We start from the raw sequence: 15,687 nt of genomic DNA, 5'->3' as shown, positions 1-15,687 counted from the left end.
CAATTGAGCGTGTGCTTTACGCCACAACCCCCACCCTTCATTTTGTAGCCGCCCCACACAACTTTATTTTCCACGAGAGATGTTTTTCTCATGTCCAAAGTTTGGTAAGAACAAAAATAGAGATACAAATCATCACTGTGAAGTTGTTTTTATATTCTTTCTCATTATTGAGTACCAGATATTTGAATTTTAATTAACATAGACGTGTGTTTTTATTCTCATGATTGTTTTAAATAACAAAAGGCTGCATACAATTTTTAAAAATATGTTTAGTTGAAAGAAATTATACTTTCACTTATAATATAATGATCAATCTTAATTTAATAATATTATACATTTTTAAACTATTATTTCATTATATTTAAGGAAGAAAGGTTGCTTTCGAGTTTAAGTTATACCGGTTTTCTTAATCATTATAGTGGTGTGGTTTATTAACACTATCAAAAGGAGGAATAAATAATATCATTTGATATAATGAGTGCACATAAGTTAAACATTTGTCATCCCAATATAGTTTATTATTTTCAAAACTTAAAAGTTATACTTGTTTACTAATTATGTGTTAAGAAATTGTTAGATTATTGTATAAAGAAGTTTACATTTTTTTTTTTGATAAAATCTGTTTTTTTTTCTCAATTATAATGTAAAATTGGAATTATTTTTACTCGAAATTTTAATTGTTTGATTTTTTAAATTTAGAAATTAATGAATGGATTTAGTCTTTCACTTTGAATGGCATTAAATTTTTTGATTGATTTCTAAAATTAAGGAACCAAATGAAATCAAAGTTTCAAACAAAAACTAATTTTACTTCTACTTTTGCATTATAACTGATAAACAAAAAGCATATTTAATCGTGTTTTTCTCACTAGCATTATATACTTTTACATTCTTTTAGTGATGTGTCAACAAATTATTAAATTTTGTTTTGAAAAATTATACTGACAATTTATAATATCAATATCAAATTATTTAAGTGTCAAAAATATATTTTACTTTCAACAATAAATGTATGTAAAAACTGATTATAGAAATCTAGATCATACAAGAAGATATTGTCACTGTTTATGAATAAAAGTTATGGTTTCATTTGTTGAAATTGGAGCAATTTTAATCATCTATTTTTTTTAGTTAAGAGCTTATTCTTTCTAAGTTATCGTATTAGAGTCTACTAAGTTCATTCATAGGTGCAACGAATGATTCTTGTATAGGAATGATTATTACCACTCCGAAAAAAGTAAAGAAAAAGTAACTACAATACCTATCTTACAAAAAGAACAAGCTATGTTCTTTATTGCTTTCTTCACCTTAATTTCTAGAACCTTTCTACTAATTTCTTTTTAGGATGAACTTTCACATTGTTTACTTTGCTAAATTCATTTATTACATACTGCACCAAAATAGTATTCTTAACAAACAAAAACTCTATATATTGCGATGTAATTTTTCAGTAAATTACTAGACAAATTTTAATTCTATTAAATAAATAAGAATTATGTTCAATAAGTACTGTACCGTGAGGCTAGACAGCCAATTATGAACTAGTGATCTCAAATCATATCACTAATATTAATTAGTTTAGAATAAAATGTAATTACTAATAACTGAGTCCTAATTAGATCACAGTTAATTCGAATATGATCTGAAAAATTATAAATACAAATTTGATCAAATTTTTACCGATTCACAATTGTTAATTCAAATATCATTCCAAAAACTATAAATACATAGGTGATTGTATTTAATACATGTTAATCGAATAGACATCTAAAATAAAGGATAACTAAAATAAACATTCAAATATTTAAAATACACCTAATAATAAACAGTTAACATTAACCTCAATAACCAAAACAAATAAAATTTCATATAACAAAAAAAAGTATATTTTAGAGTTAGTTTAAGATTTACATACAATTAAACTTTCTGTTTTTCCTGAAGAAGTTATTTTTAGCATAAAAAACTTATAATTGCTTTTACTATAAAAGTTTTCTTTCCCACACGATCTTGATTTGATTAATTTTCTCATGTTTCTTTTGGTATATAGTAAGCTTGTATTATAATTTTTTTAACACTAAATTTGTGCATAATAAAATTGACTTAGTAATTTTTTTTTAACTTAAATCGTGCATGGACAATTTCTTTATGTTTGAACTAAAATCGTGTATAATAAATATAATTTTTATTATATTATGTATGAGTTAGAGTCATGCATAACAAATGTCATTTAGACTACTTTTTAAACAAATGTCGTGTATGTAAACATAACTTTTGTTAAAAAATATATAAAAAATCATGCCTGTTATCCATAACTTCGTTTCAAATATAATACAAGAGAAATTATAGTTGAGACACATAATATCAATTTAGTTATAGAACAATAAAAATGGCCTTTATCATGAATGATTTTGATTTAAAAAAATTAATCATAAACTATGTTTGTCATACACAACTCTAGCTCAAATATAAAACTGTTTGACTTTAATTATAAAAATTACAAGTAATCTTTGTCATGCACAAATTCAATATAAGAAAATTTACAATAATCATGCTTGCTAATACAATTTTAATAATATTATGAAAAAAAAAAATCAAATCTAAGCTGTGTACATTGAATAATAAAATGAACAAAAAAATGAAAATTGATTATATGAAACCTAACTTCTTCAAAGTATTTAAACACGTCTTCCTTAATAAGAACTTGTACTTTCCAAACATAATTTACTCATTTACATAATGATTTTTATTTATTTATTTTTGCAAAAATGTACCATAATGATTTGATTACTCTTTGGAAGTATATGTTTATCTTCCCTAACAATTGGTCACAAATATATTAATTTGTGAATGATGTGATTCATAATTGATATAAGTGTGCTAACTAACGTTTCTTAATTTAGTATATTAATTTATTTGTTTTGATGTATCGTATTTTCGTTTTTTATAACCTACTTTATGTTGCATTAATGCCCTTAAAATACATTGATTTGCTCGTATCAACGTTATCAATGTAAAACCACAAAAATAAAATATTGAACTGTGTTTTATAGTCTTTTAAAAAAGTTCAGAGCCATTTGTTTTGTTGTTTAATTATGTTAAAAACTATCAAACTAAAAGTAAACAAAGTACAAATGATAAAGAAATGAATCAATGGTTGAGAAAAAAGTAAGTGTTTGTGGGAGGAAACACAATATATAATTTTTATTATGATTTGAAATTATGTCTAATCAACAAATTAATCAAATATCAAATATCATTATTAGTTGATAGACTATTTTTCTACTATCACTCCTCTTGAGTGCAACACCCTTATGCTAGTATTTCTCTTAAATTTTTGCAACACAATAATGATATTTAAAAAGAATGATTTGGAATAACATACTAAACCTAACCCGTGTAGTCTGAGCTCTCAATATCTTAAAAGGACAAATATAAATAGTTAATTCGTGAGGATAATAAAAAAAATTTAAGAGCTTTACAATAGTTTAAGGGAAGATGAGTTTGTAAGACAATAAGGTAGTTTTTTCTAAATTTATTTTCTTATATTTTTATTTCATATGTTCTTTTTTATATAAACTTAGAGGGGTTTATAACTAGCTAGTTATTGAGGGGTACATCATCTTGTATATTTATTAATCTGTACTTATATACTTATTTATTTTTATCAGTTAATAATTATGATAAAATTTTCATTCATATTTATTATGAAAATAAAAATTATTTTCATTACATTATTATATAAATTATTTTGAAGTAGCATGTGACATACTACTTTTGAAAAAAAAACTCTTTTCAAAATCCTAACAATGCCACTTTGCTTTATTCTAAGGCTTTGTTCACTTGGAGGAGATGATTTGGGGAGAGTGAGTGAATAAATTTGAGGGTAAATTTTTTGTTATTTATTTAAGTGAATTTGGAAGCAAGTGAAAGTGAATTTGAAGTAAAGTTTGTGAGGATTACGGTAGAATTTGATTGATGTGACAAATAAAAAAATTGTTTAATTGGTAGAAATTAAAAATTACAAAAATATCCTTTGTGATAAAAATAATATAAAATTATATTTATTAATAATATTTATTGATAAAAAATATTATAAAGAGGGAAAAAATCAAAATTATTTTCTATAATAAAAAAATTGTATTTAAGTAAAATTAAATAATTATATTTGAAATATTTTTTTAAGAATAAAGTATTATTTTATTCAATACTCATATTTGAAATATTTTAACCGAATAAAGTAATTAAAAAAACAAACCATTTTAAATTAAAAAATTATTTCAATTTAATGTATTTTAATTCCCCAATAAAAATGGAATAAATTGATGATAAATTATAAAGTAAAAAATAATGAAGAGAGCACTCTTCCCCATGTTCTCTACATCACCATGTTCATTCTAGGTTTACCACCAATCAGTTTATCATGTACCTTATAGATGGGAAGGGTAAAATGAGTTTTTCATAAATAATCAACGCAAATCCCTTCCCTTCACCATAGATAAAAAAAATGCAATGTATCGCGTAAATCTTCACTCTTCCTTCTTTCCAAATTCATGAAAGTGAACACAAATTATTCCGCAAATCCGTCTCTCCAAATTTACTTGAACAATAAAATTCATTGAAGTGAACAAAGCCTAAAATACAATCAGTTAGTCCTTAAATATAATTATCTTTAAAAGAAACATTTGTCAGATATAATAATAACTTAGTATTATATCTATGCTTAATAAGGATGACATTGACAAAATTTGAAATATATTGCATTGAATTAGTTACAATGTTCAATAAAAAATATTATTGATTAATGTGAATTTGTGGATAAATGACAAAAACTTAGTGATAATTTTGAAAGTGTATGTTAATAGGAATGAAATTCATTACTATTTCAAGAGAAGAGATGCATAGGAAAATTTATAAAAAATATTAGTTATATTTTTAAGATAATCATGTATTTTGAATTTATGTTTTTATTAAAATAATATTTATTTCAAATATATAATAACAATGTAATTAATAATAATATAATGATACTCTTAATCATAAATATAATAATACTTAATTATAAATAATAAATATGGATATTGCATTAATAAAAATAAGTTTAAACTATTTCATAATGTTTAACTAACTTTATCATATTATTTAATATATCTATTTGATTTAATAAGAATAATTGTAATATTCAAATATAGTATAGTGTAAAAATAGTTAGGTACAGTATATAAAGAAAAAAAATCATAAAAGTCTTGATGCTAAAACCAGAGTCAGTGTCAATTTTTATATTCATGACACTAAATAGAACGACTAGAGTTAAAATTCAAGAGTTTTTAATGGATAAATAATAGACAAAACTCATTGTATTTTTTTGTTGTTGACATTGATTTATTCTTGACCAAATGAAGAATGAAACCTCCTATACTTCTAGAAAAAAAAAATCGTTTAATGTTTGAAGATAAGGAAAGGACAATAGATTATAAAATGTGCAAACTCTCATAATGCAACTTTCATTAAACAATTCCTCCAAATTTTAATAATCACCATACATTATAAAACAGCCGACCAAACCGTTCTTGATTTACAATAAGAGATTTTCTTATTTCCTTTTTATTTTTCTCAATGTTTCTTATATGAACACACAAGTCCCACTAAGTTAAATATAAATATTATGCACCAAATGGCTACAATAATGCATGTTTCATTCGGGTACCATAATTCATTGTAAATTACAGTAATAGTCTGAAAAAAAAGACAAAAAGAGAAATTAGGTGATATTTTACTAAAAAAAAGGACAAAATTCATCACGTGCTTTTTATGTATTTGAAATAGCTAACCATCGACTGTTGATAAGAAAAACTCCCTAAATATTATGATAATTCTACTTTTACTCATATATATATATATATATATATATATATATATATATATATATATATATATATATATATATATATATATATATATATATATATATATATATATATATATATATATTAATAGGCTCATGTTGTCATGTTTGAATGAAATATTATTATTATTATTATTATTATTATTATTTTATAATTTATTCTCAAATGAATTATTTTTCACCTCGCAATCAAAGTAATATCTTTATTAAATTATCATAAAAAAGGACATATTCACTATTATTATCATATGAAAAATCTTTTAAAGTATTTTGATACAGTAAATAAAAGAAATAGTATAAAGTATGTATTAAACAATTTTTCTATGAATTTTCCTATCCCACCTCATAAGCCTTTTTGTTTTCTACGTAACCATTTAGAAAACGACGCAAGCATATTTATATTTTCTACCTAACATTCGTTCTATATATAAACTAAGCATATAGAAAATGACGAACCGTATTTATGGTTAGGTGTGACATGTTCCGACTAGCAAGAAACTCAAAATTAAGATTAAGTATGGTAAGAAATTTATAAAATCGTAAATTATACATTTAACTTATAAAAGTTAATCTAACATATCAAGTTAACAAATTAAGCATTACAACCTATATATCTTTCAATTAAAATCACACATTTAACTTTGTCATGTATTATTATAATTCACTGGTTTTTCTTACTTCGATTATGAGCTACTATTTAAAAAAAATAATTTTAAATATCTTTACTGTAATATCTGTATGTTAAAAACTTAAATCAAATCACATTTTAACAATTTTAACTAATAAATATTCATCTCGAGTCTATATATAAAAAAAATGTAATATTATATGTTATTTCAAAAGTTGTAAAATTAAGTTATATAAATGTTATGAATTGGATAAGTGATCAAATATTTTTTACATGCAATTTGATATATTTTTATCATGCTTAATCTTAAATTATTGGAACCCAATTCTAATTTTAGATTTTTTTTTTCTTTTGAAATAGATCGAAATAAATATTGTTGACAAACTTGTTTCAATTTCTTGCAAAACTACCCTATGCTACATTTAAAAAAAAAAATTCAAAATCTTGTACTCCAACTATAGAAAATTCTCAAAGTCCTCATTTTCTCCCTTCTTGCCACAATAACACTGAAAAATAGATTTCTGATAGTAAAAAAATACTCATTGTCATCTAATCCAAAAACGTTGAATGATATTTTAGAAAGTGGTAAACCATCATATATTAATAGCTAAATGAGACAAAAAGTTGTCAAGAGAAATATCATAAACATATTTAATAGATATTATGTGTAACTTTATTTACAAGTCATTGTATTTTAAGTTGTTTTTAATCTTTCATTATTTTTATCAATGGAAACATCAATTATTAATATATATTTTTTATTTTTTAGTAATTAAATATATTTAATGTATTTTAAATTAAATCTTAAATAAATATAAATTGTCTGTCCAATTTGGACTAACAAAATTACTTAAATTCCAAGACTTACCGTTGAAGCAAAAACTAAAATAAATTTTGTATAACCCACAAAAATAAAATAAAAATTATTTTGAGAGCTTAGAATAACCGTTGTTGCTTTACGAAATTTCTCATCCTAGGTTTCATCGATGAACAGTAGAAAAACCCGTCAAAGAAAAGAATCTTAAATGAAAATATCTCATTTATTATTGTTTTTCGGGCAGCCCTTTGAGCCTATGACTCTGTCAAGATAATACCGCTTGCATTCATTCGTTCGTTTTTTTCTCGCGAGAAGAGCACGACACCGGCGCGCCAAGTCCCAACCGAAACCTGGAATGATAAATTCGCGACAAGTAACAGACCCCACCACTGCTCAGAACACTTCAGTTAATTAATTAGTTTCCTCCATTATTTCGAAATTAAATTAAATAAATATTACCATACTTATCCGAACACCGTTTTTTTGTTTGGTTTCCTTGCACTTTTCGCAAGCAGGCACAGAATAATAGTAATTAATTACATAGTTTAAAAAGAAAAAAAGTAAAAAAGAGACGCTGGTGGGTCTTGGTATTGTCCGTTTAAGCCTCCACCTTCTCCCACTACAGCCAAATCAGGAGGGAGAGAGAGAATTCAACGTGAAGAGTACTAGCACTGCACACTTCTTCTTCCTTCGTTCCTTCGCTTTTTGATTTCTTTCTCTCTGAACCACAACCTCGTCGCTTCTTCTTCTAGGGTTTCGCAGCCATGGGAGCTGCGTGGAGGCAGTTGAAGGTCATGCTCCGCAAGAACTGCCTCCTCAAAATTCGTCATCCTTTGGTCACTGCCGCCGAGGTTCTTGCATTCTCTTCTTCTCACTTTCAACTTTTTCTTTCCTTTGCATGTTTCTCAATTCTCTCTCTCTCTCTCTCTCCACACACACACACACACACACACACACACTTATTCCTTACACGCACAAACACACTCTCTGTTTTAGAAGTTTGATCCTTTGCTTAATTTGAACGATTTCGTGCGTTTGGTTGCTTGTGCGGGATGATGTTTGCTTGATATTTCTGCTTTTATTAGTTTTTTTACGGTTTACTTTTTTTTTTTGGAGTTGATAAAAGTTATTTATTATTTTTCTGGATATGTAATGCAATGTAATGTTTCTTTTATGGTGTGTGTGTGTATATTCATTTACATATTGTTTTAAAGATGTGTTTAGGATTTAGTGTGTGTGTTTTTGTCGGTTTTTCTTCCAAGTGCATTTCAATCTGGTTAATACCGGAATTCTTATCCATATCGCTCTATCCATGGCAGATTTTGCTCCCTACGATTGTATTGTTGCTATTAGTAGCTGTAAGGACAAAAGAGGATACACAAATTCATCTTGCTCAACCGTGAGTGTTTTTGTTCATTGCTCAGTGTTACCGTGTGAGTGTGTTTTAGTTATTTCTCTGTCCCGTGTTGTATGGAGGACCGTGGAAGGTTTTCATTTGTTTTTCTAATACGCATTTTGAATATTCGTTTATTTATAAAGTAAAAGTGAATGGAAATGACTTTCCGAAACTGGTCTATGTGGAGGGAAATTTTAAATATTTTTCACATTTAGTATTTTGTGAGGAGTAACGTTTATGTGGAAATGGAGCAGGCACATTCAAAAAGATATGTTTGTGGAAGTGGGCAAAGACATATCACCCAACTTTCAACTAGTTTTGCAATCGTTGTTGGAAAAGGGAGAGTATTTAGCTTTTGCGCCAGATACTGATGAGACGAAGCTGTTGATAGACGTAGTGTCAATAAAGTTTCCACTCTTGAAGGTACCCATTCATTCACTGCGTAATTTCTGATTTTCTAGGCTTAATTTATCCCTGATACGAAGGGGAAGTATTTTGCTTTGATTCCTCCATTTGATGAAATGTACCCTCTGCCAAGCTTAAACTTTGCTGTGGTTGAGTGCTTGAATGCAGTTTCTCCTTGTGTCATGCATGATTCCACACATTAAACCCCTGTTTTGGATTTTTTTAGCCTTTGTTCTTTGTTGGGAAGTCTCAAATTGCTTTCCTCAATTTTTGGAGTGCAACTTATATATTTATTGGTAACTTTGCTTAATGTCAATTGGTTTTAAGGCAAAATATGATATGATATTGTAGCCTATATCTTGGTAAATTGCCTATTTTGGTTTCGACTTTTAGTGGTGGTATTTGATAGTCTTTGTGACACAAAGAAACTAACGGATCACCTTAAGAATTCTGGCTTGATTTTGTTTTTTATTTTAAAGAAGGGTATTGACACTATACTCAAGAAATATGTGAGAAGTTAAGTGAAAAGTTATGGAAATCTACAAGGAACTAACATATAATCATTGAAAAAATGTACAACGAGTAAAGAGTTTATTTCAATCCGACAACTTCAAAAGTATTGCCAACCTGAAGTGGACTAGAAAAGCATCCCATATTCTCAACGTTAGAGTTCCTCCAAATACCACCGCAAGCTGATAAATTCCCTTGCTTTAAGAAGGTGCCATCTGTGTTGCAGTTAGCCCATCCATAAATTGGAGGATATCCATTAACTTGAGTGATATTTTCTGTATTCTTGACGTGCAAGTAACAGCAAAAGCTTTTGAAACTTTTATTTCAGACATAAGAGAGTTCATACTTCCATTAACTGCAGAAAATATCCTGCTTTTAATATGCTGATATGGCATGATAAAATTATCAAACTTGATCCTATTTGTACTATTCCAGATGTCAGCTAAAACATGACAGTATTCACAACATCACTCCCTTTAATCTGTTACAAGGTAATGACAGAAGTAGTGGACATACGCTGCTCAGCGAGGCTCCCAAGTCAGTTCCCTATATTAATTGCAAAAGTACACTGAAAAGAGGCACTGTTTTTGCAGTTTCACAAGAATTATAGCAATGAGGACAATAATGCCACATTTCCTGAGAAGATCATCTGTTGGAATTGTACTATGTAAAAGTCTCCAAAGAACAAAAGTCTTAGAAGGTAGAAACTGAGCCATCTGACTTAGCACACTTAACCATCTGATTAGAAGCTGAACCATCATCCTCCAACACCTTGCTAATATTTGTTAGGTTTTTCATCGTAGCTCTGCAAAAAATATGATGTCATCAACACAATGAGTATGAGTAGGGAAATTAAAGGATTTAGATCCCGCCATTCTTTCAGTAAGTAAATTAGACATAATCTTGTATTTGAAATTAGCTAAAGCAAACCAATCTCATTAGCCTTAGGTTCTTTGGGAATTCAAATAATGTAGTTTGAGTTAAAATGAGTAAGTATCCGTTTACATTGTGGTAAACCTTCTTTGTAAAGATCTTCAGGAATTGTAATAGCCAAATGATAGCCTTTCCTACGCAGTGTAGGTAACTGGGATAATGACAGTTGGCTTTGGAATCAATGATGGTTGTTCCAAGGAAGGGGCAAGACATTTCCATGGGCATATGAAGTTTTCCTCCATGTTTGAACATGGGAGAAAGAAAACAGAACAGTTTTGAAATTTCAGTGATGAAGATGATTCATGATATGAAACTTGTAGAAATTGGTAGTGGGTGGCACTGCCTTTGAGCCTTGGAGAAATTGGTGGTTGATGCATGGATCTTCTATCGCTCTTGTGAAGCCATATCATTCCTCATGTTGTGAGAGCAATTGGAGTAGTTATTATTTAATGAGAAATGATCAATGTCTCAATCTTCACTACTATGTTGGACCTATAAAAAATTCTTTATAAATTTTTGTTAACTTATCTGGTACGCATCAAATTCCAAAGTTTAAAAAAAATGTGCATCCTTGTATCTTATTGTAAAATTACTAATCTTAAAACAAGTTAACTAGTGTATACAAAATGTTAACTAGTGACTGCTATTTTCTTGGAAAAGCTTCTCAGAGCATCAAACCAGCACTTTCAACGTTTTTCCTTTTTAGGAAGGATGAAAGTTTTAAAAAAATTTCAGTGATGGTTATTTTAATGAAAGAAGTAATTTACAAACTTCCAATGCCTTTATACAGAAGTATTGTCGTACTAAATTTTGAATTAAGTCGTAGCTTTATTTCTTTGCTGCTAATTTAACTTGGTAAATTAAGTCATTCCCCTTTATTTTTGGGGTATCTTCTTGCAACTAAATGCATCATCAAACAAAATTCTCTTCCTATTTTTTCTTTCTTTCTGAATTTTTACATTAAGCAGGTAAGTATAATCTCTGTTCTTACTAAAATTTGATTCCTATATGCAGTATGTTAATAGAGTATACAAAGATGAGGTAGAGTTGGAAACCTACATCCGCTCTGATGCTTATGGCACCTGCAATCAAGCAAGGTAAATTCCGTTTCTATTTTGGCAATAAATCCTGCTGGAGTGATATGTTATTTTTTTTATATGCTGCAGTGGGTACAAGGTAAAAAAAATAATTCTTGTTACATACCTAGAAGGGATGAAGGATACTAACAAGCAAATGTAGGATAATTTCTGAGATATCTTGTTAGTTGTGTAGGCATAGCTGAGTGAGGTCCGGCCCAGGAAATGGAGTGGCAGGTGTATGCAAGGAGAAAGAAAGGACAGGCTGGCTATTATAAGGGCAATTAATATATTAATAATCTGGGTAGTATCTGATTTATATGCATTTGGAGGAATGCTGCATTTGTGGATAGCAATTTAGGTTATATTCTTGTTGATTTAACTCAGTTGTAAGGAGACAGTCTCCTTGGATAGCTGCACAATAATACTTACTCTCTTCTGATTCTTTTTCCCAATTTCTCTATTTTGCTGCTGTACAATTGTTCTTCTACATGTTCTCTACCTTATCTACATACTTTAGTTCTTCGATATTGAGATTTAAGTTGCTTCATAGATTATTTATTTTGTTATTAGTATTTTGGGTTACCATCAGTTTGGATTCTTGTGTGCTTTATTCTTGTAAATAATCTCTCCTATCAGATAAATAAAGCTTCTGCTATTAGTTGAAATTTGGATTTTTAGTTTAGTGTACTAATTTGTGCTTGCTTCTATTTTACTATGTTGAATGAATACATGGATGTCTATGTTGAGTGATCATGATGCATATCTCTTGTTATATATTTTTCACGTAGAAGGAAAATGAGTCAATTTTTTCCGCCATCTTTTCTCCCCTATTATAGTTGCTTTCTTTTTCTCGTATGTACATATTTCTATTGAAAATTGAAATTATTCATATGACTACCTTAGATTATAACAAACTTTTTAGCTTTAGTCTTTACTACAATTTTATTAGTCAGTGACATGACACATGAAAATGATGCATTTATTCATATGGATGGTTAACTGATTACTTTTCTTTGTTTCTCTTCAACCCATTTAGGAATTGTTCAACTCCAAAAATTAAAGGAGCAATCGTGTTTTATGAACAAGGCCCTCAATCATTTGATTACAGCATACGCCTCAATCATACATGGGCTTTCTCTGGTTTTCCTGATGTTACAACAATAATGGATACCAATGGTCCTTTTCTTAATGACTTGGAACTTGGTGTTAGTGCTATACCGACAATGCAATACAGCATCAGTGGGTTTTTGACTGTATGTTGCTTTATTCTCATTCAATTTCTTATTTGTTCTTGTCTCTTTCCTGCCTATTTTTTTATCTCTATATATTGGGGTAGTTGGAACTTGGAAAGTGTAATATTGCTTGTGTTGTGATGAGGAACCCAATTACTAAAATGTGTTGTAGAAGGAATAGGAAACTCCTAGAGGGGAATTACGCCTATGAGTCACTGTAACATAAAATTACTCGGTGTTGGAGATCTCACATCTACAAATATGATTAAATAAAGTGTATAAGCAAGGGATATCCCTCGTTTTACTAGCTGGTTTTGTAGGATTAAGTTTTGTCTAATTCTAACATGGTATTATAATATATCCTAGTGATTGTTATTGGCCTATTGTGCTAGTTACTATCAGGTTGCTGTCTATCATCCACTAATGTCTAGTTGCAAGTTCAAAGTGTCTAGTCACACGTTCAAAATGTCTAGTTGCACATTCGAAATGTCTAGTCATTGACTTCACGGGTGTTTGTTGGAGATCTTTATAGAAATATAACTAAAATAGATTATACAAATGGGGCCAACCTTCACCTTAGAAGATGATTTTGGAGCGTTGAGTTAGACCTAAACCCATATTTATAGTTAAATAGTGCTGATTAAAAAAAAATTTAAGTAGTTGTAGTTAGGCAATTCAAATATAGGAAAAACTATCCATCAGTTTTGTAGTGATTCAACCGGTGGGAATGGGGGAGTCTTGCTTTCTTCTGTCCTTCCTTGCTTTCCTATGTTATAAATTTACATCTTCGTCGCTGCTATGTGTGAATTTGATATATATACTTTGTTCATTATTAATGCATTTATATGTTCTGGTTCTGTAGCTCCAGCAAATGGTTGATTCGTTCATAATATTAACAGCGCAGCAGTCTGACTTAAATCTGAATGCTGAAAGTCTGGACCTTCCTCTTCCAGGCTTCAATAACTCTAATTTCTCTATGAAAAATCCATGGACTCAGTTTAACCCTGCTCACATACGAATTGTTCCATTTCCCACGCGAGAGTATACTGATGACCAGTTTCAGTCAATCATAAAGAAAGTAATGGGAATATTGTAAGCTTGTCTTGGAAACTTTTATATCGTGTTTAGAATATTATTAGATTATATCTCAAACAAGCTATTATTTTTAATGAAGACTTTTATGTGTAGGTACTTATTGGGGTTTCTCTATCCAATTTCTCGCCTAATCAGTTATTCTGTGTTCGAAAAGGTTTGATTCTTTTGTTAGTATTGCTTTTTGGTTTACACATTTTCTTTGTTAAATGTCCCACAAGATTTGGAAAATCCTTCCCTAGAGCTATATTTTGGAAATGCGTTAGGCCTAGTCTGTTTTTTCATAATATGATATAATGACCCATCCTATCTTAGTTTGTGCTAATAGCAGATGTCCAGTCTTGCAAATTTAATGCACTAGAAGTCCACTTCTAGGCATAAGAAATGTGTGTTAAAATATCCTACAGTGGATAAGAATATGCCTAGAATACTCTTTATTATTATAAGACTTGGGCTAATCCTCTTTCACTAGATTTCCACGAAGAATTCTAAGGCCCTTTAATTTTTAATTTTTAATATTATTTCTAATAATTTGTCAGTTATGAAGAGCCATCATCTCTTGTTTGCTTTTATCTCTCAATTTATTGATGTAATATTTCAGGAACAGAAGATTAAAGAAGGACTATATATGATGGGCCTAAAAGATGGTATATTTCATCTTTCTTGGTTTATCACATATGCATTGCAGGTAAATCGATTCTTTTTCCATAGGACTTTCTTTTCTTTTGCAATGTTTACAATCTTGCTCATTATCGGGATTAATGAATTGGGCTTTCCAATTCAAGAATGAAACTTGAAATCTACTCTACCCTAATGCATTGTTTGGTTTTAAAGGAGGGAAATGAAATGGGAGGACACCTTGTTGAATTCACAAAGGGAGGGGAGGGAAATAGAATGTTGAACTTTTATAAACTTAAAATAGATAAATAAAGCCATTACTTAAGGATAGTTAATTAGTATAAAAATTTCTCTACCCCTCAAATTCTCCCAATTTTTCTGCGCATGAAGGGGTGGGAGGTGGAGGAGCCAAAATTGTGTGGAGGCATTCTGGTCCCATCCCCTTCAATTTTTTTTTTCAAGCAATTGTTATATTCAATTTACCACCTTTTTTTTTTTAATTCCACAAGTGCTTGTTGCGAAGTTTATCCAACTTAGATATTGTCAACTCACAAAAAAACAAAGGAATAGTGTATGGAAAGATATTGACAATTTGCTAAATAAGTGCTGGGGAGCTTTCCGTGATTATGTCATCAACATAAACTTGTAAGTTTACAATACTATACTTGATTGCTTGCCGAGCACAAATAAACATCCGTTGCATTAATCTATAAATCCAAACAGAGGAGTAGTCCTGAACTTTTCAAACAAGCTCCAGGGGCTTGTTTTAAACCACAGATAACTCCAGGGACTGTGAGAATTAGACTCTTTGGAAGGCCTTGGTAAAGTAAGCCAAAGATTAGAAAACAAAACAGTTTTTTGCATTAAATGACAAATAGACATGATTATCATGAATGCACTTTCTTTACGCCAATGAGATTTTTTATTGTGAAGAAAAAAGTTGGATAGTATACGGTGACTGGATATTAGATGAACTAGTGATAGAGATGGTCAGACCTTACCCATGACCAATGAAGATTTGGTCAGGTCCTTGTAATGGTGAAGATTGCTGTATATTTTGTGAATTATTTTTTAC

General features: G+C 29.0%; 1 protein-coding gene across 5 annotated transcripts in view; it reads left to right on the top strand.

Moving 5' to 3' along the window:
• Positions 1-7,872: 7,872 nt before the first annotated feature.
• The window catches only part of LOC108327956 (ABC transporter A family member 1), a 72,269-nt gene continuing 64,454 nt past the window's right edge, over positions 7,873-15,687 (top strand). For 4 of the 5 annotated variants that reach the window (XR_008247225.1, XM_017561704.2, XM_052873575.1 and 1 more), the window contains exons 1-8: positions 7,873-8,198; positions 8,667-8,746; positions 8,998-9,166; positions 11,606-11,688; positions 12,707-12,923; positions 13,765-13,994; positions 14,091-14,151; positions 14,596-14,682. Coding sequence is in view for 4 of the 5 variants with exons in the window: in XM_017561704.2 (XP_017417193.1) it covers positions 8,112-8,198; positions 8,667-8,746; positions 8,998-9,166; positions 11,606-11,688; positions 12,707-12,923; positions 13,765-13,994; positions 14,091-14,151; positions 14,596-14,682 (1,014 nt within the window). In the remaining variant the exon portion in view is untranslated. Of the gene's footprint in view, positions 8,199-8,666; positions 8,747-8,997; positions 9,167-11,605; positions 11,689-11,863; positions 11,972-12,706; positions 12,924-13,764; positions 13,995-14,090; positions 14,152-14,595; positions 14,683-15,687 lie in introns of those variants that run through there. The other variant, XM_017561705.2, reaches the window with a different exon arrangement.

This window comes from Vigna angularis, chromosome 2 (assembly GCF_016808095.1).
Source record: "Vigna angularis cultivar LongXiaoDou No.4 chromosome 2, ASM1680809v1, whole genome shotgun sequence".
Taxonomy (NCBI): Eukaryota; Viridiplantae; Streptophyta; class Magnoliopsida; order Fabales; family Fabaceae; genus Vigna; species Vigna angularis.
The sequence above is the reverse complement of the archived record's forward strand: the minus strand, read 5'-3'. Positions and strand labels throughout refer to the sequence as shown.